The sequence below is a fragment of the Tenrec ecaudatus genome, chromosome 16 (genome assembly GCF_050624435.1).
Source record: "Tenrec ecaudatus isolate mTenEca1 chromosome 16, mTenEca1.hap1, whole genome shotgun sequence".
Classification (NCBI taxonomy): Eukaryota; Metazoa; Chordata; class Mammalia; order Afrosoricida; family Tenrecidae; genus Tenrec; species Tenrec ecaudatus.
Window position 1 is genome coordinate 21,209,319 of NC_134545.1, and position 26,661 is coordinate 21,235,979.

General features: G+C 53.9%; 1 protein-coding gene and 1 non-coding gene across 3 annotated transcripts; one reads left to right on the top strand and one right to left on the bottom strand.

The window, feature by feature from the left end:
- The first annotated feature begins 369 nt into the window (after positions 1–369).
- LOC142430080 (small nucleolar RNA SNORA42/SNORA80 family) lies at positions 370–502 on the top strand. Its single transcript, XR_012780555.1, has one exon. It is a non-coding gene; the product is annotated as a small nucleolar RNA SNORA42/SNORA80 family (small nucleolar RNA).
- SLC2A11 (solute carrier family 2 member 11) lies at positions 501–24,024 on the bottom strand. 2 transcript variants are annotated; one of them, XM_075534312.1, is made up of 12 exons: positions 23,894–24,024; positions 20,541–20,639; positions 18,795–18,955; positions 15,955–16,079; positions 10,575–10,704; positions 10,021–10,169; positions 7,223–7,410; positions 7,003–7,113; positions 4,986–5,087; positions 4,808–4,883; positions 4,560–4,687; positions 501–4,441 (listed from the first exon to the last, which is right to left on the bottom strand). In XM_075534312.1, the coding sequence occupies exons 1-12, from the start codon at positions 24,005–24,007 to the stop codon at positions 4,235–4,237; spliced, it is 1,590 nt and encodes a 529-aa protein (XP_075390427.1). In that variant the 5' UTR covers positions 24,008–24,024; the 3' UTR covers positions 501–4,234. The 2 variants fall into 2 exon arrangements, with proteins under 2 accessions (XP_075390427.1, XP_075390428.1); XM_075534313.1 differs by lacking the exon at positions 23,894–24,024 and adding an exon at positions 23,157–23,309.
- Between the last annotated feature and the right edge of the window lie 2,637 nt (positions 24,025–26,661).

Here is a 26,661-nt window from a genome sequence, read left to right on the forward strand (position 1 = left end):
CATGCTTTCCAGGGATAACAGAGACTGTCTGAGCCTGAAATACCTGCGACTTCCCTTTCCCTCATAAAAGTCACTTGGATTTACAAAAGTGCTTCTGCCGCGGGAATTCTTTCAGTGCTGAGAAGCAAGAACTGGGAAAACCAACCCAGACACCTAACAGTTACCTGGTTTGTTTGTTTTTAGCAGAAATCCGAGATAGTTAATTTTTTTCATATTGACTTGTGACTTTCAGAACTGTATTATTCAATTATTTTTTTAAAAACTTAATCATTTAAACATGTTACGTCAAAGCAAGATCATGTTTAATATTATGTTAAAAGACAAAAAGGAAACTTTTACTTAAAAATTTAATATAAGATGGCGACCGGTGCATGGGTTTGGATTTGTGGCAGGTCCAATCCATGGTCCTCTCACAGGGTCCCATGCAAAAGCAAACTGTCACCCCGAACCATTGCCTGGCTTTACCCTGTGGGTTTCAGGCAATGAAATGGGTTGCAGAGTGAAAAAAAAAAAAAAAAAAAAAAAGATGCGACTCCAAGTGGCACACACCGGAGGGGCTCCACAGGAAACACCGCAGGAGAACCACTGAGAGGGCCATTCCACACTTGGAGACCACAGGAGCAGTAGCATAGGGATAAGCAGACACAAATTTACCGACCAGAGCAGGGTCTGCTGATCAGGCACCCCTGGCCAATAGCCCCGCCACCCACTGACCACAGAAGCAGTGGAATGGCAGGACAGCCCTGGGGCAGATAAAAGTCCAACAGCTTTGCCGAGAACCCAGGTCGAGAGCTCAGCCCCCCAGCCCTAACTTCCCAGTGGCAGGCCGTCTGCCCAACAGCCTCCCAAGCAGCAATCTAATGCCAGCGCCTCCTGTCTCTTATTCCTAAGGAGCAATTCACCCCGCTTGTCTCGGGCATGCCTGATACTTGCTAGGAAGCGTTCCCCTAGAAGGCTCAGGGTATTCCAGATGAACGCGTTGCCCATTTTCCTGTGTACGTATGAACACGAGGCTTGAAGGCCTCGTTACTAGAAGACCCTATTGCTGAATAAACTCTAGGCTCTTCTCCCGAGAATGCAGTTGAGTCCCCCTGTGCTCAGCTATCTTCTTGGTTTTCTTCCGTAAGTACGCCACCACTCAAGACCCCCTTTGACTGTGGGGCCGGATGCCGCACTTGTCAAGAGAGTGGAAACTGTCATTTTGGGATGAGTATTTTCACCCTCTACTTAGCCACAATTTTCGCATGGTGTCTGTGTGTGTGTGTAGTATGATTGCTTTATAATCCCGAAGTGATTATACAACCCACCTTACTCAGCAGCTATGCACGGACTTATACAGAGACCAGGAGTACATCCTGCAGGCTTAGCAGTTGGGATTCCAGCACATAGTTTTGAGTTGCGAGATGAGTTGGTAGATGACATTAAGCCCATTCCCATCTGAGGTAGTTAGTTTATGGTGCCAGCCAGGCCGATAAACACATGTGGGGTTCATTGAAGGATGGAGAGATAAATGGCTCGGTGAGCCTCGCCTTTCTAGTTCTCGGGTCTCTTGCTTTCTGATGGTCGGACCAGGGTGCAGCTGCCTTAGCAGTTCCCTGCTTCAGCTGGCAAGGCTCACTTCCTGCAAGACATCCCCAAGGAAAAGCCACATGGACCTACCCCGATGCAGCCCTGGGTGCTGGAGCAGCTGTGTGGAGATCCCTGCCAGCACTGAGATGCTTACACGTTCACTGACTCAGCTTTCCTCCTGCAGTCGACATCATTGTGTCTGTTTTGTGAGATGGAGGAGGACTTTGTGGATTGGTGTCGGACATGTGGGTTAATGTTGGACTTGTGGGCTTGGGCAGCACTGGGTTGGGATGTTTTCTGGATGTGCACTTACCCTTTATATAACACTCTCTCTTACACATGAGTGTCTGTGGATTTGTGTCTCTAGAGTGCCCAGACTCACACACCTCCACTCTATGCACAACAGAAGGTCCACTGCCTGCTCCCGTGCCGTCCTCACAATCAGTCTTATGCCTGAGCCCATGGTGACAGCCACTGCGTCCATCCATCTTGTCAAGGGCCTTCCTCTTTTTCTTCACGTTGCCAAACATGATGCCCTTCTCCAGGGACGAGTGTCTACTGACAGCATGTCCAAAGGACATGAAATGCAGTCTCCCCATCTTTGCCTCGAAGGAGCAGTTTAACCATACTTCTTCCAAGACAGATTGCTCTCTCTTTGGCAGCCTATGGTACTTTCAATATTCTTTCCCATCCCTATAACTGTGTTAGTCCGGATGGACCAGAGAAACAAATCCAGCGATACTCATGTCTATGTAAGAGAGAGCGCTTTATATCAAAGAGTAATTGTATATTGAGAAAACATCCCAGCCCGGTCCAGATCAAGTCCATGAGTATGTTAACCCATATGCCCAATACAGTCTAAAAATTTCTCTTCAGACTCATGCAACACATGCGATGACACTGAAGGCAGGAAGATCACAGGCCAGTGGGTGGAAAGTCTTGTGGATCCAGTGGTGGTGGAAGCACCTCAGCACTAGTGTGGGTCTCCATGTGGCTCCTTGAGTTCCAGGGCTCTGACTCCATCAGTGTAGCTCCATCTGACTTGTCTGTGAAGCAGAGAGTGTGTGTCCCGCTTCCAGGGAGGAAGACAGGAATTCCCAGAATCCCCAGGAGAAGGCCATGCCCACAGAGAGATCTCATTGGCTATGACCTGATTGACAGGCTAGACTCCACCCCCTTCATCCAAGTTGACAGGAGATTTTGTAACTGCCACACCAGCTCAAATACATTGATTTTTCTTTGGTCTTCCTTAGTCATTGTCCAACTTTCACATGCATATGAGGCAAATGAAATTATCATGGCTTGGGTCAGGTGCACGTTGGTCCTCAAAGTAACATCCTTGCTCTTCAACACTAAAGAGATCTTGTGCGGCACATTTACCCAATGCAATGTGTTATTTGAACTCTTGACTGCTGCTTCTGTGAGCATTGATTATGAATCCAAGCAAGATGAAATCCTCACAATCTTTGGTAGGCATACTTAAGTCCTTAAGAGCATGTATCTTACAAACTTCCCTGCCACTGAGTCCATTCTGACCCACAGAGACCCGAAAGGACAAGGTAGAACTCTCCCTGAGCATTTCTGAGACTGTTTCTGTTACAGGAGTAGAAACCCCCATCTTTCTCCCGTGGGGCGGCGGGTGGTTTTGAATGGCCAACCTTGTGATCTCAGCCCAACTCATACCGCAACCACTATGCCACCAGGGCTGCCATGGCAAAGTCCTAGCATCTGAAGTATATAGAGACTGATGCTGCAGAATCACTTCCCACTCCTTGTGACCCGTGCACCCCAGAACAAAACACAGCGCGGTCCTACCCCATTCTCCCAATCCTCACAGTTTGAGCCCACCGTATGCACTGCGTCAATCCATCTTGTGGAAGATGGTCCTCCTTCAGCTGACCTTTCACTTTACAAAGTGTGTTTGGCTGAGTTCTCTCGAGAAGCACCATCAGGGACACTTGTAGGTGATTGTTTTTTATAGAAAGAGGTTTATATCCAGAAATGGCTTACACAATTGTAGAAATCGATTAACCCCGTCCTGTTCAAGCCAATCTTCTCCGGAGGGTGGAAGCTAATGAACAGCAAGCAGAGACAGCAGGGGGCACAGGCTGGTGGATGCAAAGGTAACATGAACCCAAAGTCAGCTAGTTGGCTGGTAGTTTCTAACTGCTGACCTGACAGTCAGCAGCCCAAGGCAGAACCACGATGTCACCAGGGCACCATTCCTTAGACGGAGTGTAAAATGCTAAACACAAATGCCAGGGAGTTTGGGGCTGGGGCTCAGATGCCAACCATTCTACCTTGAGTATGGTGGTGGCATCCTAAGTGCCAGGCAGTTACATCAAATACAACCTTTCAAATGGATATGGGGGTGTCTTATATGCAAATTAGACCTTGATAAAGCTGAGTTTAAAACACATTCCGCCCCCCCCCCCCGCAAACTCCATTTCTCAGCTTTCTCCAGGGCTTCTCCCTGACTTAGCGCTTCTGCCTTGCCTATCCAGTGAGCTGACGTGGTGAGGGGTGCTGGGGCCTAACCCCCGGGCTCACCCCTGATCCCGGGGCACACTTGATCCTCCGTCAGCAGTCCTCAATAAATGACGCGGCAACAGGCGAAGGTTGCAGGGGAGGCAGCAGCGGGGCTAGACAGCCTGCCCCACAGAGGCTAGAGTTCGGTGGTGTGGATGATGTCCAGGCGCCCCCAGCTGGGCGCCAGGCCCCGGTGGCGCTGGGGGAAGTTGATGCGGTGGAGCTCCTGAGCGATCTCCAGGAAGGTCTTGCCTTTCGTCTCAGGGAGGAACAGACCGGTGTAGATGGCCCCGCAGATACAGACGACGAGGAAAGGCACGTAGAGGAAGGAGGACAGGCTGTCCTGCGGGTCAGAGAGCCCGGGCAGCTGTGGCCAGGTCATAGGAAGGGTCAGCCCCCCAACCCCTCCCGACCTCCGGACCTGGTCTCCCTGCCCCCATGGTGATGGGGAGGAGGCTTACCACGATGAAGGGGAAGCCCAGCCCCACCACGAAGAGCATCGTCCACAGCAGCGCCCCGCACACCACATAGGCGGCTGGCCGGGCTGACTGGTCGAACAGTTCCGTCGCCAGGATCCCCGTCACACCAGCTACAGGAAGGACAAGGACACAGGGTGGGGACCAGGCCCGGCCACCCCCCACGGGTCTCCCCCCGGGAACAGACTGGAATACGCGTGGGGAATGGCTTCTCCGAGGAGCTGCCCTCTCACCTGGGCCGATGCCAAAGCTGAGGATGAAGGCGAAGACGCAGGACATGGCCAGGTAAGGCATCCAAGCGAAGGAGTCCTGGGGGCGGAGCGGGTGGTGAGGTGGGCAGGTGGCCGGCCCCGCCCTGTGCCTCCACCCTGCCTCCACACTCCACCCCTCACCCCCAACTCCCCCAGCTACCTGCAGACACAGGGCTACAGTAAAGATGCTCCCCCAGCAGGTCATGAGGCCGTAGCCCCCCATCAGCAGCACCCGCCGGCCCACTCTCTCGATCACCATACACTGTAGGGAGAAGCCTGCTTAGTCACCGGCCAGGGTGCCCATGGGCCTGTCAGGAAGCTCAGAGCAGGCTGGGGTCTGTCGGTTCTTACTACGGGAAGATTGAGACATTGTGAGAGAGGGCCTTAGCTCGCCATGCAAGCCAGCCAGCAGCTTCCCGTCTCAGCCCGGATACAGCAGGCGGTTACCAGCCTTTACCAGTGACTGGAGTGGCGTCCTAGGAGTCTGAGGGACATCCTGAGAGCCCGTGGGGGCCAGGGTGCACCCACAGACAGCTCAGGGGGAGGATCAGCCCTGGGTCAGCTGGAGTCGCTGACCCGGTGACACCATAAAGTCACCCACTGCTCGGTGGACTTCTCCCTGTCCCAGACCATACAGAACCCTGTTGCCAGGTGCTGTCGGTTCTGACCCACAGTGACTCGGGGGCACAACAGGACGAAACACTGCCCAGCCCTGCCCACCCGCACAATTGTTCTTGTGTGAGCCCATGGATGCAGCCACGGTGACAATGCATCTGGTCCAGGGCCTTCCTGACTGCCGCTGCCCCTCTACTTGACCAAACAGGATGTCCTTCTCCGGGACTGGTCTCCCTGACAACGTGTCCTGACAAAGGACATCGGGCGAAGTCTCGCCGTCCTTGCCTCTAAGGAGCACTCTGGTTGTACTTCTTCTAAGTACTTCGCCCAAAGGCCTTTCACTCAAACTCCACGCACTGACATCAAGTCATTGCTGGCTCACAGTGACCCTCCAGGACAGGGTGAAACTGCCCCTGGAGCGGGTTCTGAGACTGGACCGCTTTACCAGAGTGGAAAGCCTCATCTTTCTCCTGTGGAGCGGCTGGTGGCTTCAAGCTGCCGACGGTTGGGTTAGCAGCCCACAGCGTAACCGCTGTACCACCGGGGGTCCTCCTGAGAACCCTTGGTGCTGTCTAATATCCACTTTAGCCACGGCTCCTCAGGCACTCACGGCCACAAAGCCGATGCCAACCCACGGCCATCCTACATAGGGGTTCTGAGGCTGAAAATCTGCAGGGGAGCAGACAGCTTCAGCCCCTGTCCCCAGAAAGGCGGGTGGGCTGACCTGCTGGCTCACACCCCAACACTCATCCAACTGGAGCACCAGGCTTCCCCGGATCCTAAGTTCTCAAAACGAACAAACACACCATTGAGTCAATGCCGACACCGAGAACGACCATATGGGACAAGGTGCCCCGGTGGATTCTGGAACTAACACTTCACAAGAGTAGAAAGTCCTGTCTTTCTACATCCAGACTTCTGACTTTGCAGTTAGTTAGCAGCCCAAGCAGGGAATCATAGGTTCCTAGGGGATAAACAGTGCTGCCAATGATTTGAAGGTAATGTGTCTTGGATTTTATAGACATACCAACAACCGGAGCGTTTGTGGAATCTTTCTACGCTGCATGACGTGATTAGTCACCACATTACCCAGGAACTGAGTGGAAACTCTAAGGCAGCGGTTCTCAACCTGTGGGTCGCAACCCTTTCACAGGGGTCGCCTGATTCATCACACTAGCAAAATGAGTGATGAAGTAGCAGCGAAAATAATGTTATGGTTGGGGGGGGGCGTCGCCACCACATGAGAAACTGTATGAAATGTCCCACCCAGTGGGGTTATCTGCACCAACCAGAAAGCCGTGCCGGGATTCATCATGTGGACAGAATTTATAGATGACCCCAAAACATAAATACTGTGGAATTTGTTTGTTCTCTCTCTCTCTCTCTCTCTCTCTCTCTCTCTCTCTCTCTCTCTCTCTCCTGTCACCCCTGCCTGCTACCTGAAACCCCAGCTGTGCAGACAGGACCCCTTCCCAGCAGACAGGACCCCTTCCCAGTTCGGCTCCAACTCTTCCCGCTCTCCCTTTCCAGGTGTCACTGCGCTGTCCGTCAGCCGCACTCACACTGATGGCGGCCGTGAGCAGCTCGCAGCTCCCCATGCCGATGACGGCATACTGCACCTTGTCCTCGGGCACGCCGGCCGCCTGGAACACGGAGGAGGCGTAGGCGTACACCTGTACACGGGAGCAGAGGTCACCTGTTGACCCGCAGCCTCCCGTGGCTCCCAGCTGCCCACCCCCCACCCCCCACCCCCAAGGCCAGGCCCACGCCCAGGGTGCTCACCGAGTCATTCCCACAGAGCTCCATGGTGCTGCCCAGCACGACCAGGCTGACCACCTGCCTCCGCAGGGCCTGCTCTCCAAACAGCTCCCACGGCCGCTTCGTCCGCTGGCCCTGGCACGCAGCCTGCTCTGCCACCAGCTCCTCCAGCTCCACTGTGACGTCTTGGCCGCCCCGAAGTCGCCGCAGCGCTGAGAGACACAGGCCACCTCAGTGCTGAACACCCACCCACACACGTAACCCAGACGGGGCTTGAACTGCCGCCCGTGGGGCTCGCAGGTCAGCCCCTAGCCCACAGCACTGTTAAGAGTGCCTCCTGATAGATGCTCTTATCTCCAATGCCCTCCCTGGCCTGTGCCCCTCTTTACTCTGAGTTTGCAGCTCTGTCCTTCCTCCCCTGCCCCTGCTCTTAAAAACAAACAGAAACAAATGCTGGGACTAGCAACTAACTCCTAACCACAAGGTCAGCAGGCCCAACCCACCAAGCACTTTGCCGGAGAAAGAGCATGGCTCCCTGCTCCTGTAGTTTTCCAGTCTGGGAGACCCCCAAGGGGCGGGGCTACTCTGCCCCACAGGGTTGCTAAGAGCCGGACTGAGCTCAATGGCAGTGACGTTGGGAGTTTGGGTTTGATGATGCTGGTTTGATAAACTAACAGTGCTAAACATATTTCATGTGTGGAGCCATCAGCTTCCTAGCTTCTTCGGGAGAAAAAAAAGTTTATCCAAGTTCTTTGCTGTAGGAAAGGAAGTAACTGGATGGAAATATAATGTTCTCCTCTCAGCCACGGGGCTGGGAAGGCTGGCCTTGGTGGTTGGCCTTGGGAGGGGGTGGTCTCTCAGTGATGAGAGAGAGAAAAATAGTAACTCAGAAGCGTTCTCCAGACAGACAGGAAGAACTCTACCATGCTAAGGTAAAGCTGGTCTTTTAAGGGTGCCTGGCTTTTCGCTCCTGGCTGTAAATGCCTGAGCTCTCAAGCAGATAAGGCGCATTCCATCCCTCACAGGCTAGCAGTCAGCCATATCCTTTGCTTCTTAGCGTCATGAAGGACCCCCCCTTCTCCTTGTAAGTTAACAGGAAGCCGGATGCGTGTGGTTCTCCAGGAACACGCTCTTCACGCAGACCCCCGATGAGACCTCCTCCAAACTCGATGACCTCACACATCCTGCCAACAACATGCTTCCTGGCTGTCTGCCATTCAATATGCTGTCTGTCCCCACGTTGACACCGCTCCCGCCTTCCTTTGAGATATTCCCCGAGTCAGGATCGCTCAGGTTCACACTTGGCCCGTCTACTGCGCATGTGTCTGAGGGCGGTTTGCACGCCCACTACTATATACACTGTTGGTGAACTGGCCCTCGCGCTCTTGATTCCACTGTGGGAGAGGAGCCTGCCCCGATTTCTGAGTCTCTCTTATTTTCCATAGTCACACCTCACATAATCCCGGGGCCTGTTCGGTTGTGGGGCAAATTCCCCATGCTCGGCCCATTTTCTCACTTGACTGTCTTTGCTGCCCAGTTGTAGGAGTTCTGATAGATTCTAGATACCAAGCCCTTATCAGCTAGGCGGTATGCTCTCCCATCCTGTGGGTTCACTTTGTCGACAATGTCTCCATGCGCCGAGGCTTTGGGTCTTGGTGTGCCCAATGTCCCTCTCTCCGTGTCTTTGGCGTCATATCCAAGACTCCGGTTCTTCCCACACTGAATGGCTTTGGCCCCCTGTATGGAAAATCAATTCAGCTACAGACAGATGAGGGGCCCTTGGAGGTGTAGTGGTTATGTGTTGGGCTTTGCAGCCCTTCCATCCACAGTTCAAAACCACCAGCCGATCCTTGGGAAAAATAGGGGTGCATTCTACTCCATCAAGAGTGCCAGTCTCGGAAACCCACAGGGGCGGCTCTACCCTGTCTTGCAGGGTCCTGTGAGTCAGTGTCAACGTGATGGCAGTGAGTGTGCAGACAGATGGCTTATCTCTGGGTCCTCAGAGATGTACACGCTGCTTTCTGTGGTTCTGCAAGCAGGGCTTCATGCTGGTTCCAGACGGCCCAGTCTTTGTCAGCGGACACAAGGACATGATGAATGCTGCAGAGCCATCAAGTCTCCTGGACTTGACTTTGACCCAAGTAGGACACAGATGCTGGAGCCTCACTGCAAGATGGCCGTCAACCACACCACTCTGAACGAGACAGACAGACAAGACACACACACACACACAGACACACACACACACACAGGGGCCTGCCGACCATCCAATCACCAACAGTCAAAACAGCACAGCCGGTCGCGTCTTTGTGAGGGCGGCTGCCCCAATCTCCCTGGGCCACAGGCTCAACCGTTGGGACTCCTGCTTTGTAATGTGTCTTGACATCATGAAGCGCGAGCCCTTCCCCTTTTCCCCCCCACCCCTTCGAGGGCGTTTCGGGGACCTGGATTCCTCTGCCATGCCACGTAAATCTTGGGCTCACACCAGGCAAGGTTGTGTGATGGCCCCTTGGGCGTGGGTACTGCAGCTTGGGCTGACTGATAAGGAGGCCACGACCCACCTGGCCCAGGGCATGGCTTTCTCTAGCATTTCATCGTGCACAGGTGTGCGGGGCCCCCCTCTGTGACCCCTTGGGGCTCCTGGGTGACAGGACAGGGTCTGCTTAGGATGCCCCTCCATGGGGAGCTTGGAAGATGAGGAGGGGTGGATCCTAACAGTGAGGCATAAAGAGAGGAACTGTTTTCCCACAAAGATGAAACGCAAGAAGTGGGAACCCATCCATTCTGGGTGGGCTGGAGGCCAAGGCCTGGGACTCACTCACCTACCAGACAGCCCGCCATGTCACCGCAGTCAATGAGGAGGTAGCGGGGGCTCTCAGGAAGCAGAGGCAGAGAGGCCAGCTGGAGCACCGCAGGCACCAGGCAGCTGGACAGGAGCAGGGGCCACATCTTTGGGCCCCCCAGGAACTCCCTGGGGGAGGCAGGGGTAAGGCAGCTCCTTCTCAGAACTCTACTCACTTTGGCCACCTGCCTACAGACGGTCTGCAACACTCTAACCAGCTCTACGTCCACCTGTCAAGGTGCCTCCCACCTGGGTCCCTGCTCCTCCTTCCCCCAGAGTCCTCTCTGCCCGCTTTTCCTGGTACAATCTAGCTACATTCCCTTGCTGAAATCCAACCTTCCCCCTCACCTCTGTCGAGACCTGATCTGGAGAGGACGGGAGAGGTAAGGCCCCTGAACATGGGTCACTGAGAGCCAGATGGATGTGGGCAGGGCCTCACTGTCCCAATCTACATGGCGGATGGCGGAGAACTGGACAGAAGGCCTTACACAGTGCTCTCCTACCCACTCGATGCTCCTGGCGTCAGGTGGTTACCTGAGTCCAACCACCTGTCCCATCATGATGCCCAGGGCTGCAAAGATGGCCGAGGTCATGGCCACGGCTCCTCGGAGCTCTTTGGGGGCACTCTCCCCCAGGTACATGGGCTGGATGTTCATGCTCACACCTGGACACAAGGGCGAAACAGAGATCGGTCAGCCTCCACATCAGCCTCCAGACACCGCTGACCTCCTCCACCTAGTGCCCAGCCCTCTGTCTGATGCATCCCGAGTCCTCCTATGGCCAGAGAATGCCTGCCCCACGGACCTCTGAGAGGGACCCTTCCTGCAGATCAGTTGCTATCTGGCTCCTCCAACCCGCCATAATCATGGGCTCTCCCAACAACCTGTCACGGGACGTGTGTGACAGACTCTGGAGGAGCTGAGCGAGGAGATGGGAGAAGGGCAGGCCTTGCTCCGGGATGCCCACCCCCGTGCTGTCTCTCAGGACCCCACTCTAGCCTAGTGCCCGAGGTACGGTGAATTAATCAATGTGGCTTCCAGTCATAATCCAAAGGAACCTGCAAACACTGTGGGTTTTGTGGTGAGCTGCTAATGAAAAGTCTGTAGGTTCAAGACCCCCAGCCATGTCAAGAGAGAAGGATCAGGCGGTCTCAGAAGATTTGCAAAAGTCCTATGGAACCGTTTTATGGACAGCGTCCCCACCACCCACACCAGAGGGGGACTATGTCCACTTGGTTCATCTGTGGGAAGGTCAACGTGCATTCAACCTCTCAATCAGAACACAGCCTAATGACATCTCCTTGGGGAGGTGGCCCATTTACAGGAAATGCTGTGGAGGGCTGGCCAGTCTCTCTTGCGTCTGTCCTTCCAGCTAGCTTGGGACCTGTGTCCGGCTTCTGGGGCTGGTGGCCTCTGTGGCCTGCCGCACCTGAGTGCTGTCCGGACCCCGCCAACCACAGCTCTACACAAGTCTATACCCACTGGCTTGTGACCGCCCAGCTTCCCGCTTTGTTTCCTGCTTCCTTGGCAGGCAGCTGTGTGAGTCTGGAGGGGGTTCCCGCCAGCAGGTGACCCGTGGACTTGAGTTGGACTAGCCAAGGCTGCTTCCTTCATATCCTCTTTCTTGGAATAAAGCCTTCTCTTACACATATATGAGTGTCGCCGGTTTTGTTTCTCTAGGAAGCTCGGCCTGACACAAAAAGGTACCAGGAGTGGGGCTCTGGAGAAGCGGATCTTAAGGGTGGTGGGTGGAAGCATGACTGACCCCTGCCTAATGGCAACTGGGTGGAGTTGGATTTCCCTTCTCCTTTGGGGACCCAGAGGAGGGCCACAAGTGGCTGCCGTGGGGTTCCCTCATGGCATCTGGAACTTGATCGTTCTCTCGGGCTCCAGTCTCAGGGGAGTTTGGGGAGACAAAGCAGGAAAGGCCATGGGAAGGGCAACTTTTCATTCTTGGCAGTTGTGACCTGCCGCGGAAGGAGGTAAAACCACTTTGTGGGGAGGGGGTACCCCGTGGTAAAAGTCACACTGTTTAAAACAAGATGCCTGAGAGAGGGCAGGCCTGCTGGACTTTACTCTGCCACTGGCCTGGGGCCCTGGTCATCTTAAGGGGACAGTCCAGAGAAGAGAACATTGAACCTAAATGTTGTAAAAGGCTTGGGCTTAGAATGATTCCTTTAGCTGGGTGTTCTAGGATTAGATTGCTTTCTCCCATGGAAGACATATGATCCACATGATTGACATGATGTATGATAGACATGATGTGTGTGATAGACATGATGTGATAGTGGGACAGACCTGATGTATGATAGGTATGTGTGTGATAGACATGATGTGATAGTGTGATAGACATGTATGATCCACATGATTGACATGATGTATGATCGACATGATGTGTGTGATAGACATGATGTGATAGTGTGACAGACATGATGTATGATAGACGTGTGTGATAGACATGATGTGATGGTGTGATAGACATGCATGATCCACGTGATAGACATGATGTATGATAGATGGTGTGATTGTGTGATAGACATGATGTATGATCCACATGACTACAATTAAGGAGAGTTTGTAAGCCAGCCTGTGGCCTTTACCATTGGATTTGCTAAAAGGGAAGCTGGAACTTGCCCAGAAGAAACACACTTTTTGTCTTAAGTCAAGAGAGTAAGCGGCAGAGCCTCGCCCAGAACAGTGAGTGTCAGGATACTTGCATTTGAACTAGAACGCATAAAAATAGTTGCCTGTGGATGCACCTAAGTTGTCCTCAGTAGAGAACATCCTTGTACAGGACTGAAAGTTAAAGGGAGCTTGTCGGGAGCCTGACATGCTCACTGGCTGACCACCTGGATTCATTTATTGAATGTAAATGAGAGAAACACAGCAATGAAGAAACAGGCTGAGTTTAGCCACTGGAACCTGTCTACCTGGTTCACAGGGACTAGAGACGAGGAAAAACTGGCTGGTCTGAAGTTTAAAGAGTTGTAAGGAAGCAGAGCCCGTGATTTGACTTACTGAGCCTGAGGGGGTTAGGGTTGATGAGAATCTATGGAGGAACCAGATGGTCTGAAATGAAGGGAGGTGTGTGTGTACTCCTGAGCTTGCTACTAGTCCCCACTGATCTAGCTTGGAATGGACAGGGCTGAGATGGCCAGAACCTGACTGGATGAAAAGAGGAAGAGGTTGACATTGTGAGCTGATGTACATTGTCGCAGTCTGGATGGATGGCCTGCTCTAGACTAGACTTTGCTTATAGATGCTGATACTCAAAGTTCCAACAAGATCCTTCCCATCAAAGAACAAGCTTGTCTCCTCAGAGCACTGAGTTAATAGGAACGGGAAAGTTAAAGATGGGATATCCGCAAAAGGATGAGATAACGTCATGGAAGAGCTGGCTTAAAATCTGCAATGGGTGTCTTTAGTCTGGAATAAAGGGAACAAGGGAAGATTCCCACTGAATAATTTTCTCTTTCCCTAATGGGTCTAGGGAACAGAAGGAGGGTGGTGGTTGGTGGGGAGGGGGAGATGTTGATTAGATCATAGGATTCAGCTGGAGGTAATTGTTCACTCAACCACAATTATTAGGCATCAGATAATTTTGTGTTGCTCACAACATACAAGCTCTAAATGGGTGAATGGATTTTCATTTGTACGTGTTAGTTGTATCATGTTAGGCACAAGTGCGATTTTTGTTCTGTCTTGGTTTGGAGCTTATGTGTGGCTAAAGAGTTGTATACAAGGCCATGGTGAGAAGGGCTGATGGACTGATAGCCTATGGGTCAACTTGGTTCACCTGTAAGAAGGTACGGGTGGAAACTAATCTCTCCATCAGAACACAGACTAACAGTGACTCTTTTGGAGGGTGGCCTATTTATGAGACACCGGGGGACTGGCTTTTCTCTCTTGCTTCTCTCCTTTCTGCTTGCTTGGAATCTATGTCTGGTTTCTGGGGCCAGAGGCCCACATGGACTGTTGACCCTGAGAGCTGTCAGTGCCCTGTCATGTTTCTGCCAAACCTGGATCCACAAAACCTTGCCCATAACCAGCCTGTGATCCTGAAGCTTTCTGCTTCACCTTCCTGCTTCATGGACCTGAGACTAGAAGGACCCCCAGCTCACATCTGACCCATGGATTGAACTGGACTAGGCTGAGCTGCTTCCTTAATATAAATTTCTCCCTGGATATAAAGTCCTTTATTAAACATATAGGAGTTGGGGAGGGAGGGGGGGAAAAGAGGACCTGATGCAAAGGGCTTAAGTGGAGAGCAAATGCTTTGAAAATGATTAGGGCAAAGAATGTACGGATGTACTTTATACAATTGATGTATGTATGTGTATGGATTGTGATAAGAGTTGTATGAGCCCCTAATAAAATGTTTTAAAAATTAATTAATTAAAAAAAACATATAGGAGTGTGGTTGGTTTTGCTTCTCTAAAAAACTCAACCTGGCTCAGCGGCTAATGGAGATCAAGGAATCCATGCACGGCACACTTGGAAGTGCTCCTCCATCCGGGAACAGCTTCATCTGGTTGGCTCAGAGGACACTTTAAAGTGCTGAAGGGCAAGGGTGTCATGCTGAAGACTGAGGTGCACTTGACCCTGCCACGGTATTTTCAGTTACATCACATGCACGTGAAAGGTGGACCGTGAGTAAGGAAGCCTGAAGAAGTGATACCTTTGAATTAGTGTGCTAATTACCGAAGACTATTGACCATGCCCTGGATTGCCCGAAATATCGGGGGTGGGGTGGAGATCTGCCATGGAAAAAGCACAACTAGAATCCTCCTTAGAAACAAAGATGGTGAGACTTTGTCTCATATACTTGGCGCACGCTGTCAGGAGGGACCAGTCCCTGGAGGATATTGTGTTAGTCAGGTTCTGTAAGAAGTAAAACCAAAAAAAAATAAAAAAAAAAAAAAAAAATTAAAAAAAAGAAGTAAAACCAATGACATATATATATATATATATATATAGTCCCTGGAGGATATTGTGTTAGTCCGGGTTCTGTAAGAAGTAAAACCAATTTTATGGCATATATATATGCCATATATATATGGCAGCAAGTGTTTATATATATATATATATATACATGAGGCAGCAAGTAAGTCTGGTCCAGATGCGGGTTTTTCCTGACTCATGTAGCTGCTTGTGCTGAAGAACTGGGAGAACAAAGAAGGAAGACAAAGCAGGGAAGACTAGGGCTGGTAGGTTCAGAGGCAGATAAATCCAAGACCAGCAGTCAGATGTCAGGCTCTGGTCATTCTCAATGCGGATGGCTCAAGTCCAAATAAATGGAGGTCAACGAGCCAGAGGGAGGATATACCTCAGTAAGAAGGGAGCTAGCTTGCCCACAGCGCCAATTTACATCTGAAATTGCCTCCCCACCCCGCCATCCCGAGGAAACTTCATTAAGAATCAGACCCAAGGAGGATAACGCTCCAGCCTCTTACGTCCACACTGCTGCCTTGCTCACAGCAGGTTCCATCGCGGAGTGGGTTCCTGTGTTAGGGTCACATCATGGGGAGGCTTCAGCTGCTGAGGATCTGAGCCCAGCCAAGTAGACACAAATCTGACTAACACAGACATCATGCTCGGTAGAGGGGCAGCAAAATAAGAGAAGACCCTCGGTGAGCTCAGCTAACACGGCTTCAAACATAACAATTGGGAGGACTGACTGTGCAGGCCAGGGCAGCGTTTCCTTCTGTTGTACGCACGGGTCCCTGTGGGTTGGAACTTCTTCAACAGCACCTGACAACCACCACCACAACCATTACATATATATATATATATATATATATATATATATATATATATATATATATATATATATATATATATATATATATATGATGGATGTGAAGGAGATGGGGATGGATGGATCAAGGGGACTGAGGGACAAGGGACTGACATACCTGCACTGACTCCAATGAGCAGTCTGCCCAGCATGATCATCTCAAAGGAGCCTGCTCTGTGGCTGAAGGCAAACAGGGCCCCCGCAGCCACCACGAAGATGTTATTCACCAGGAGGGACTTCTTCCTTGGGGAAGGGGAACACAGGGCAAGACGGACTCAGGACCAGCCCTGTGGAACCCAGAACACAATAGAATATCCAGGAGGCAGGCTTGTATGGGTTCAACTTGGGCATGTGTCCACATATTTGGGGGAGAAGAAGGAGAAGGAAGAGGAAGAGGATGAAGAAGGAGGAAAAAAATTTTCTGATACATATATCAGAAATATATTTTAACGAAATGAGAAAATGATGATGGCAACATATGTACAAATGTGCTTGACACAATGGATGAATGGATGGTGATGAGATGTAAGAGCCCCCAATAAAAGTATTTTAAAAAATAATAAAGAAATTAAGTGAAAAAAGAAAATACATCTCCCTCCTTTTGTTTTAGCGGATTACGTTACATCCTGGCTTTCTGTTACTTGCCAGTGGCGTCTTGTTAACTATACAAATGCAACCCCCACCCCCACCCCCACCCCACCCCACACCTCTCCCCCACCCCTGCAATGTTGCCTCCAACCAAGGAAGTCCCACCAGGGAAAGAATGGCTCGTGGCATGCCTTGGGGTGTTGAAATCCCATCATCCAAAAGCAGTGTCCTTAGAACGTGAGACCCCACGTGAGCAGAGCCGCCCAGCCCACTCGAGAGCAAAGAGGTGGGCCAGCCCACTAGGCAAAGCCCCCCAGCCAACTGCTGCGCTGAGTGGGGACAAGAGGGAACCTGGAGAACAGAAGCCACAAAGGCACGCACCAGCTGCGAAGGCAGGGAGCAGAACCTCCACCTGGAGTCCCATGGCTTTCTGGAAATAAAATTGCTGCTTCCCTCTCCCCAGCGCAATTTAGTTCTCCCTACTCTTTCTCCTTCTGCTACTGCGAAAACAAAAACTCAAACCCGTGACCCTCAAGTGGATTCCAACCCATGGAAGCCCTAAAGGGCGGGGCAGAATTGCCCCACAGGGTTTCCCGAGGCTGTCCATCTTTAAAGGAGCGGACAGATGGCCTCCTCTTTCTCTGATGGAGCACCTGGTGGGTTTGAACCATCTGTCTTATGGTCAGTGGTGCAATGTCTAGGCCACTGTGCTACCTCTCCCATTTAAATTTCAATGGAGTGTATAGATTGTAGACAGGAGAAGTTACCTGCAGGGCTGCCCAAAGAACGGCCTTTATGTGGAGACCCTGCACTCAGAGAGGAGGAGTATGCACACCCCTCATGCTGCCCTAGGTGGCTGTGGGGTGAATACATTGTTGAATGTGGGCTGACTGAATAATTTTAGGTGGAACACTTGTGTAACTCAATATATGGGGGGGGAGGAGTTGGGGTGGGCTGTGTGGGTAGCAAAGAGGTGGGCTGTGATGCCCTCTTTTTTTTTTTGAAACCCAGCATTCACAGGTATAGACATGTGACCCAAGCTGGACCAATCGAGGCCTGCCTTCCTGGATCCTGAATCTTGACTTTAGAAAATAGAAGGCAGAACCGGCTTGGAGCTGAGCATCTATCTGGCAGACATTAACTTGCAAGAAGGAAAGCTCAGTGCTCTGATGACGGAGACCTTCAGCTCGGTCTCGGTCCCTGTTCTTGTTTTGTTCAACTTCCCCAATATCCTTCCAGTTATTACATTTTTAAAATTTTACCAAGTTAGTGAGAGGCCATTTCTGTTGTTGGAACCGAAGAGCTACATTAGTGAGATTCAGGAGGAAGGAAATCATGGGGTTGGGGTAGGATAGTTAGAGATTGTGTCAACCTTGCACTCCGGCGAGGGGTGGGATCAAACCTGTCAGTCAAGGCGCAGCTTGATGACACCTCCATGTATTCCTGAGCCTTTTTGTGTAAGATCCCTGCCCCTCTGCCTTCCCGCCTGCCTCAAGGGGTGGACCCACGTGGGAGCCAACCTCCAAGCTGCCTGCACCATGCTGTGTTCTCACCCATCTTGGATCCAGAGGGGCTGATGGGCTAGTGTTGGACTTGGCTGGGCTGCCTTCTTGACATATAAAAATACTTCTCACACATTGATTGGTGTCGCTGGCTTTGTTTCTCTGGGCAACCTGGCCTAACACATACAGGATAGATACTTGTTTCAGGTTAGCAAGAGCCTCCACCGCCGAGACAGGCTGACACATGGTGGCTGCCAGGACAGGCTCACGCAGAACAACAACTGGGAGATGGTGCCGGAATCGGGCAGTGTTTCTTTCTGCCAGGCTCGGGGTCACCATGAGTTAGGGTGGACTCACAGCACCCAACAACCACAAGGTCAAATAAAGAGTCCTGGGGTGGTGCACACGGTGAACCATTCGGCCACTCACCCAAAGGTTCACGGTTTGAATCTACCCAGAGGCTCTTCGGGAGAGAGCTTGGGGAGCACCTGACTTCTGAGAGATCGTGGCCACTGAAAACCCTGGGAAGCAGCCCTACTCTGTGCACTCGCATGTCCGCGCACACGGCCAGCACCAGTCTGCCTGGCTCAACGGGAGCGGGCTGGTTGGCTGGCTGGTTTTGTGGGGTCACACAGCAGTTTATCCGTGGTGGGTTCATGAGTCTAGAACCCAGAAAACCTCCCTCAGAGCAACCGGGCCCTTTCCTCTAGAAATCCACATGGAAGCGGGAGTCGCCTGCGGGACGCGCTGGGCAGAGGAAGTGCAGGGCAGGGGAGCCTGCTTGGGCCACAGATGTGTCTCAGCTTACACACGGACAGGGTGACCCCACCCCCGTGAGGACATGGAAGGGGCCACAGGGAGCACTTACCTCCCCACCACGACGGCCATGGGCCCGGCCAGCAGTGACCCCATGAGGCCGCCCAGCGAGTAGAGCGAGACGGTGAGCGACCACAGCAGCAGAGTCAGGCGCTTGGGCATGGGGTCCCCGGTGCGTGCCTGCCACGTCTCATTAGTGAACTCCTGAATGTACTGGGAGCAGGGACGCCTGTCAGCCTCCTGGGGTGGGGGTCCCACAGACGGCCTCCCCCCAGGTGCCCCATCCACGGCTTCTGCATGGGAAGGTACAACCCAAGTGCCCACTACGTGCAGGGCCCTGGATGGGCTTCTCCCCCACACTAGGCAACCGGTTTGGCCCCTGCCCCCCTTGCACACACCACTTGCTAATTGGCTCTTTGACTGGGCCAGGGACAGCACCAGCAGATCACCCAAAGACAGGAGGAGGAGGGGGGTTGCCTTCCTGGCTCCCTCCCTGTGAGGTCACCTTGGCTGGGTGGTCACCTCCTATGTCTCCACCCTGTCTCTGTGAGCAGCGGAAGAGCAACAACGCCGAGGTAGCCACACCTATGCTGCCGCATTCTGCCCCCTTGCCTGGGTTCAGAGCCGCCAGCAATGAGAACGATGAATGCGCTCGGCCGCTACCCAAAAGGTGGGTGGTGGGGTCACCTTGAGGTCCCTCGGAAGAAAGACCTGGTCATCTATTTCCAGAAAAAAACCTCAGATCATTCTACTCAAACATAGGGGCCACCGTGAGTCAGGAGCAACTTGGGGGGCAGTGCTTTCTGTGACGGCCCAGGGGAGGGAGAGGCTCGGCCTGAGAATGTCGAGTGTGTGTGTGTGTGTGTGTGTGTGTGTGCACATGAAGGGGCTGCAATGGTCCAGGCCTGAGGATACCGTGCCACAGACTCCTGACCAGCATAAGTCTTCTCATCAAAGGCCTGTGCCCCTGGCCAACTAGCTGAGAGATCAGTGGTCCAAACCCACCAGCCACTTCACAGCAGTAAGAGTCTGGCTGCCCCTGTAAAGACTGCCAGGCTTAGGAATGCCATGGGGGCAATTAAACTCTGTCCTCCCGAGTGGCTGGGGGTCAGAATCCACCAGAGCACCATGGGTTTGCTTGTGTGTGACCCAGAGAGGTGATCACCTGACCCAGACCAGGCCGATCTGAGGGCTCCATCTGCCTGGACATGTGATTGGCTGCTTTCAATCACATGCCCACCTCTAGGCCAATCAGAGTCTTCCCTGGATTTTCTGCCAGAGCTCACAGGGAAGACGGGCTGGAGGTGACCTCTGGGAGGAGGTCGTGGGTATCTACCTGGGCAACCAGTGGGCAGGTGCTCCTCAGAGGCCTGTCTATTCCCACGGGCCCCGGGGAGGTGCTCCACACTTCTGGGAAGAGGGGCGGCTAGAATAGACAGTGACTTGAGGAGGGGAGAGGCTGAAGGTGGGGCGCCCACGAGCAGGGGAGAGATAAAGGTGAACAGGGGGCCATGACAGAGACAATGGGAGGTGATGGCTGGATTCTGGGGTGGCTCGGGAGGAGCTGGTATCTACAAGAACAAGGGAAGAGCCGACCCCGGGTTCCTGGGTGGGTCCCCATGGCGGGTGGCAGAGTCATTGCGGAAACCAGGGACAGGGAAACTCAGGTTTGGGAAGAAGGCAGAGCTTGTTTAGGACCTGCTGGATACCCTGTGGAGGTGGACTTATAGGGGAGAGTGACCCCAGACAGCCCCCGCCCCAGCACCCTGGCCGACAGACAGTAGCAGTGGGGACATACCAAAGTTGGGGTATTGATGATGGAGAGGTTGTAGCCAAACTGAAAAGTCCCTCCAATGCCGGCTGCACAGATGGTCAGGATCAGGACCCGGGCCTGGACCTGAGGAGGCAGGGGAGGGGAGGACAGGGCTTGACTGGTAGCAGCCCCCCCTGCCCTCCCTGGCCTGGAAACTCCAGGCTTCAGCCAGCCCTGCAGTTGGCCTGCACCCAGCAGCCACAGATGAAACCGAGGTCCACAGATGAAACCGAGGTCGGGAGAAGGGAGGAGGTCTCAGAACACAAGCATCTGAGCTAAGCCTCCACCCCTGGGCCACCTCACAATCCCCAGTTCCAGCCCCTGAGACCAAGACTCCACCCCCAGCTAGGGCTCCACCTCTTGAGTCCAAGACTCCACCTCAGTCCAGGGTCCTACTCTGCCAGTTATTGCTCCACCTCCTGAGCCTAGGGCTCTAGCCCCACCCAGTCCAGGCCTCCACCCACCCACCACCAAATTCAGAACCAATCCCCACCCTGCCTTCAGCGCCCCCTCCCTTTGCACCGCCCTTCCCTGGAGATGGGCAGGAGCGCTCATCCTCCTTGTAGGGCTGTCCTGGGCACAGGTGCCATCTTGTGGGAGAACCATTGCCTGGGCTGGCCATGCAGGAAGCCCACATCCCCAGCAGTACAGGAAGGGGCATCCCAGAGGACGGCCTTCAGCCTCCGCAAGGTCGTTCTCCCACAGAGAAGCTGGGTCCCAGGAGGGGGGTTAGAGTGGAGACCCAAAGCCCATATCGGTAGACAATTGGATATCCCCCTACAGAAGGGTCACAAGGAAGGGACGATTCAACCAGGGCGCAGTCTAGCACCGACGAAACACATCATGCCTCTAGTTCCTGAATGTCTCCTTCCCCGCCACTCCCATGACCCAGTTCTACCTCACAAATCTGGCTAGACCAGAGAACACACATTGGTACAGATAAGAGCTCTGGACACATGGAATTCAGGACAGAGAAACCCTCAGGAACAGTCATGGGAGTGACAATATGATGAGGGTAGAGGGATGGGGGTGGGGAAGGGGGAGAAAGGGAGAGCCCACTACAAGGCTGTATATATAGCCCCCCCTGAGGGGGACAAATACTCGATCAAGGATTCACGAGGGTGGGAGGCAAAAAAAGAAGACCTGATACCCAGAGCTCAAGTAGAAAGAAAATGTTTTGAGAATGATGACGGCAACATATGTACAAGGGTGCTTAGTACAACTGAATGATGGATTGCCGTAAGATTTGTAAGAGCCCCCCCCCCAGCACGATGATTTTTAGAAAATAAATGAAATGCTGCAGGGTCCTGCAGCACCCTGACAATTGTGCGCATGCCTGGGCCCAGTGTTGCAGGCACCGTGTGTCAGTCCATCTCCTTGAGAGGGCCTTCCCCTCTTGTCCACGGTTCCCCCACTTACCGAGCAAGATGTCCTTCTCCAGGGGCTGTGTATGTGCGTGTGGGTATACACACATACATGTACGTAGATGAGGGGGGTTTCAGAGAGTTCATGGGAAAATGGAATGAAAAGAGAACAGAATTTTCCCAGGAGCTGTCTCGTTTAGACCATACTAGCTGGTGCTACCAACCTAACCAAACCAAACCAAACCAAACCCACTGCTGTGGAGTGAGTCACTTCCAAGCCGGTGAGCCAGTCTGGAAGTGCAGCAGACAGCCTCCTCCCTCTCCCTCGGAGTGGCAGGTGGGTCTGACCTGCTGTCCTCCACAGACCCCAAGGTTCGCAGCCCCTTTGTGTAGCCCACTGCTGGTGCCAGCTGCCGCCACAGAGGGCCATAAAGTGGGAAGGGTGACAGCGCGTGTTGGGGGAGAGTGGTGCTATTTTAAATTGGGGTGTGTTTGTCAGGGAAGGTGCCCGGAGTGACATGCAAAGAGGTGACCTCGGTCTGGGTGTCACAGGTGTGTGTGGGGGTCAGAAATGGGCAATGATGACAGTCGTTCTCTCTGGGCTGTTGGCAGGACACCAGGCAGGGGCTCAGAGGGGGAGAGGGGAAGGGAGGGAAGAGGAGAGAGAGCAGGGCGGTCTACCAGGACTGCAGGGCTGGGTGTGAGGTGTCTACTGCCCCTGGGGGCCTGTGTGGCAGCAGGACCCAAGGAAGACACAATTGCTTGGGAGGCTCCACGCTCCCCCAGACGTCCACCAGCCAGCAGACGTGTGACCTCAGGTGACCTCGGGATCAGGCCCTGGCCAGGGGCCATTCCTGGGTCTGTCACCAACGTGTCTTCATGGGCACCCTGCACCTTGCTAATCTCCCTACATAAGGACACACATCACCTTCACCAAGCCTTCCCGAAACACCTGGGCAGGTGGACTTACAATCCAGCCCTTTCCAGGTGGCAAGCGTTCAGGCAGAGGGGCAGGAGAGGTAGGGGGACTCGGCGGGGGGCGGGGAGGGGCCTCTTGCGGCCACCCCCTCCTTACGTCCCGCGAGCCCACCTTCACCCTGCAGGTGGGGCGCATGCGGGCAGGGGGGGGAGCTCGTTCCGAGGTGGCTGTGGTTAGGGGGGGCGTAGGGTCGACTCCGGCTCCTAGCGACCTCATGCACAAGGAAGGGAGCAGCGCCGGGTGCGGCGCCAGCCTCACCATCTCTGCGGCGCGGGAGCCCCCAGCTGCAGCCGCCGCGGCATCACGGGCGCGGGAGCGGCGGGCAGGTAGAGCATGCGCGCTGTGCACGTCCGAGGGCGAGCTGGAAACTGGCGGAAGCCGACGCGGAAGTGCAGTGGCCGCGGGGGGGGAGGGGGGGTGAGCCAATGAGTGGCCCAAGAAACAAAAAAAAACCCCAAACCTCACCCACCCCCCAGTTCCGATCACAGTAACCCTTTCGGGCGGATTAGAGCTGCCCCATGGGATTTCCAAGGCGGTGAGTCTTTACGGACAGATAGCGCATCTGCCTCCAGCAGATGGTTCGAACCCCGGACCTCGAGGCTGCCCAGCCGACGCAATGCACCGCCAGCGCGCTTGCGCGGTTAAGCCGCGTTCGGCGGCCCGGGCGGGACACTGGCGCAGGCGCAGTCGCGCGGGGTGGAGGGTGGGGGTGCGCAGGTGGGGGAGGAGGAGAAGCGCAGTCCCGCGCGCACCTGGCGTTCCAAGCGGGCGCGCAGAGTGGGGTGGGTGGTCGGGAGGACGACTCCCGCCGCTTCTCGACCCAAGTGGCCCTGGTCAAGGTCATCCCCGCCAGTCCTCTGCAGCCCGCCCTGCAGGCTTCCGCCGGCGCCTCGCCCTGCTCTTCCCAACGGCTCATCTCGGATTCCAGCCCCTGCCTCTGGGAACCGGAGTCCCTGCTGCACCCCCACCCACACCCGCCCACCATCACCACCCACCAGTCTCCGGAACGCTCTCATCGGTCCGTCCTGCTGAGAGCCGGTCCCCCGGGGAATGTGGGGCGTGAGGAGCACCGGGTCCACGGGATTAGTCTTTACTGCCCAGCCCTGCATAGGCTGCTGGGCAAAGGCCAGACTGGAACCAGCATTGCCTGGGAGGCTATTTATGGCCATAGAAAGTCAGGCAGGGTGAGCTTCCTGGAGTCACCGGACACCCAGACAGTGGGTCTGGAGGGAAAACATTCGATCGCCTTTGGCTTTTGTTTGATTTTTGCAGGTCTCTATACTATGCATTAAAATGTATCCACACGGGATATTTTGTTTTTTGGTGAAACAGTCTAGAAAAACACTACACTTTTTAAAGAGAGTTAATTTGGGGGTGCGAATTTACTTGGCAGGTCATACGCCCGTTCAGCAATTTCTATACTGGTTAAAAAATACAAAACCAACTCATAGCGACCCTATGGGGCAGGCTCCTAGCTGCGCACACATGCTTGTGTGGACGCTAACATAAACGGCTCTTCTTATGTTGTGGGGTTACGATCGTCAATTTCATCTGGTATATGTAAGGCTTCATAGAGTCTGCTAAGAACCAACATTCCTCCACGTTTTCCCCCCAGCCCACCCTATAAAGTTCTTCCCCTGGGGGGGCCCCTGTAAAAAGGCCCGTAATCACAGGAAAGAGTGTGCCCTTGACAGAAACCACCCGGATTCACTAATCACTCTGAGGGAGGGAGGGAGGGAGGGAGGGAGGGAGGGTGTGTGTGTGTGTGTGTGTGTGTGTGTGTGTGTGTGTGTGTGTGTGTGTGTGTGTGTGTGTGTGTGTGTTTTCAGGGAGCATTTGTTTCAGGGTCAATATTTTTCCAGAGCAACCGACTTTCGGGGTTCCTCCAGCCTCAAGGTGTCCCAGGGTGTGTGTGTGTGTGTGTGTGTGTGTGTGTGTGTGTGTGTTTTCAGGGAGCATTTGTTTCAGTTCCAGGGTCAATATTTTCCCAGAGAAACCGACTTTCGGGGTTCCTCCAGCCTCAAGGTGTCCCAGAAACCTGGATCCTATGAGAAAATTGAAATTCTGTTCCCCTTTTGAACCAGGGCTGGACCAATGACTAGTGTCAAAGAATCCTACGGGTTGCTAGGAGCTAGAATCGAACGGATGGCAGGAGTGGGGTGGGGTAGGGGTTCTCAGAGAAAGGGCTTCAGCGTCTTGCCTCAGACCTCCTGGCCCTTCAAGGTACAATCAGCCCCTGGGAGCACCCAACAAGCCAGCTCTGGCTCCCTGCCTCGCCCTGTGCAGCCCTTCCTGGCTCCCTAATCAGCTTCTTTGGGGCCCCATCAGGGACCCTGTTCTGCCCCTCTCAGGTCCTGTTGAAGCCGCCTGCAGCTCCTCACTCAGCCCTTTAGGGGCCCTAATGGGGTTCCCCTCAGCTTCCCTCTAGCTAGCTTCTCTTTCAGCCCATTTGGTTCCCTTGGCTCAGTGGGTTAAGAAGTAGGCTACTAACCGAAAGTTTAGCAGTTCGAAACCAACACCCCCTCCTCAGAAGGAAAAGGCTTTCTCCTCCTGGACATAGTTACATCTTGGAAACTCACAGGGTCGCTGACTTGAGGGCAGTGAATTTTGCTTTTCGTTTACTGAGCCCCGGCTCTGCGCAGATGAAGGGTGCAGTACCTGCACCGGCCACGCGAGGACGACAGAGCCCGGTCGCTGTGTCCACAGCGCTGACCCCTCCCAAGCTCCCTGCAGGAGGAAGCTAACCAAGCTTGGCACTGCCCCTTCAGGCCTCGTGGGCTCACCCCACACTCCAGGAACAAGGCCAATTACTCCCACACGCAAGACATGCGGGGCTTACCTGTGTTTACTGACCAATGTGTGAGGGCAGCCCCACTGGTGTCCCCGTCTTTGAGGGGGTGAAACCCATCCTTTGCTTTCTGGTGAATCTGCTCCTGTCTGTGGCTGCCAAGTCCTAGCTGTGCCCCTGGACATGAGCCCCACACGTGTGCCCACCGCCCTGGACAATTTGTGGCCAGCTACACATGGGGCTAGGTCAGAGGCCTGGTGGAGGCGGTAGCCAGGACCAGGACCAGGGTGTCTACTGGGCATGCTCCAAATTCAGGCTCAGAGCCAGGAAGGGCGGTACACCTAGGTGGGTGGTACACCTGGATTGACCCAATCTAGACTAGGTGGGCTTCATTCAGCCAACGGGGTCAACCAGTACCATTGATCTCGCCTCCTACAGGAGGCCCTAAAAACTGGAACTTGGAGATCACCGCCCTCCCAACACACCCCTCACCTCACCCCCCACCACCCCCACCACCCCAGCCTCTGCCTTCAGCCCTGCAGTGCTGTGGTCTCTCTCTTTCTCTCTCTGGCTTCAGGGGTGGTGGTGGAGGGGGTGGTGGTGATGGTGGTGGTGGGGGTGGTGGTGGAGGGGGTGGGGGTGGTGTGGTGGTGGGGGGTGGGGGGGTGGTGTGTGCACGCCTGTGTTCATGACTGTTAAACCTGAAACTTCTATCCTTTATAAAAACCCACTTGGATTACAGACCAGGCTTTGGCGTGAATTTCTTTTGTCCTGTGAAGCCAAGAATCAGGTGCTTCCCACCCAAGGAATCTACTAACCCCCAGGTCAGCAGTGCGAAACTCCCAGCCACTCCGTCGGAGAAAGGTGAGGCTTCCCGCTCCCTGCTCCCATAAAGAGTCTCCGTATAAAAGTGGTGCCAGGCTATTGCAAGAGATAGCGTCTGGGGTCTTAAAGGCTTGAAGGTAAACAAGCAGC

Excerpts from the sequence above, each read along its gene's own strand:
- SLC2A11 (XM_075534312.1), bottom strand. The coding sequence starts at position 24,007 with ATGCAGGGCTGGGCAGTAAAGACTAATCCCGTGGACCCGGTGCTCCTC. Across the intron at positions 20,640-23,893 it reads TGAGAGCGTTCCGGAGACTG|GTCCAGGCCCGGGTCCTGAT; the intron begins GTGGGTGGTGAT and ends CTGCCTCCTCAG. Across the intron at positions 7,114-7,222 it reads AGCTCTGTGGGAATGACTCG|GTGTACGCCTACGCCTCCTC; the intron begins GTGAGCACCCTG and ends TCCCGTGTACAG.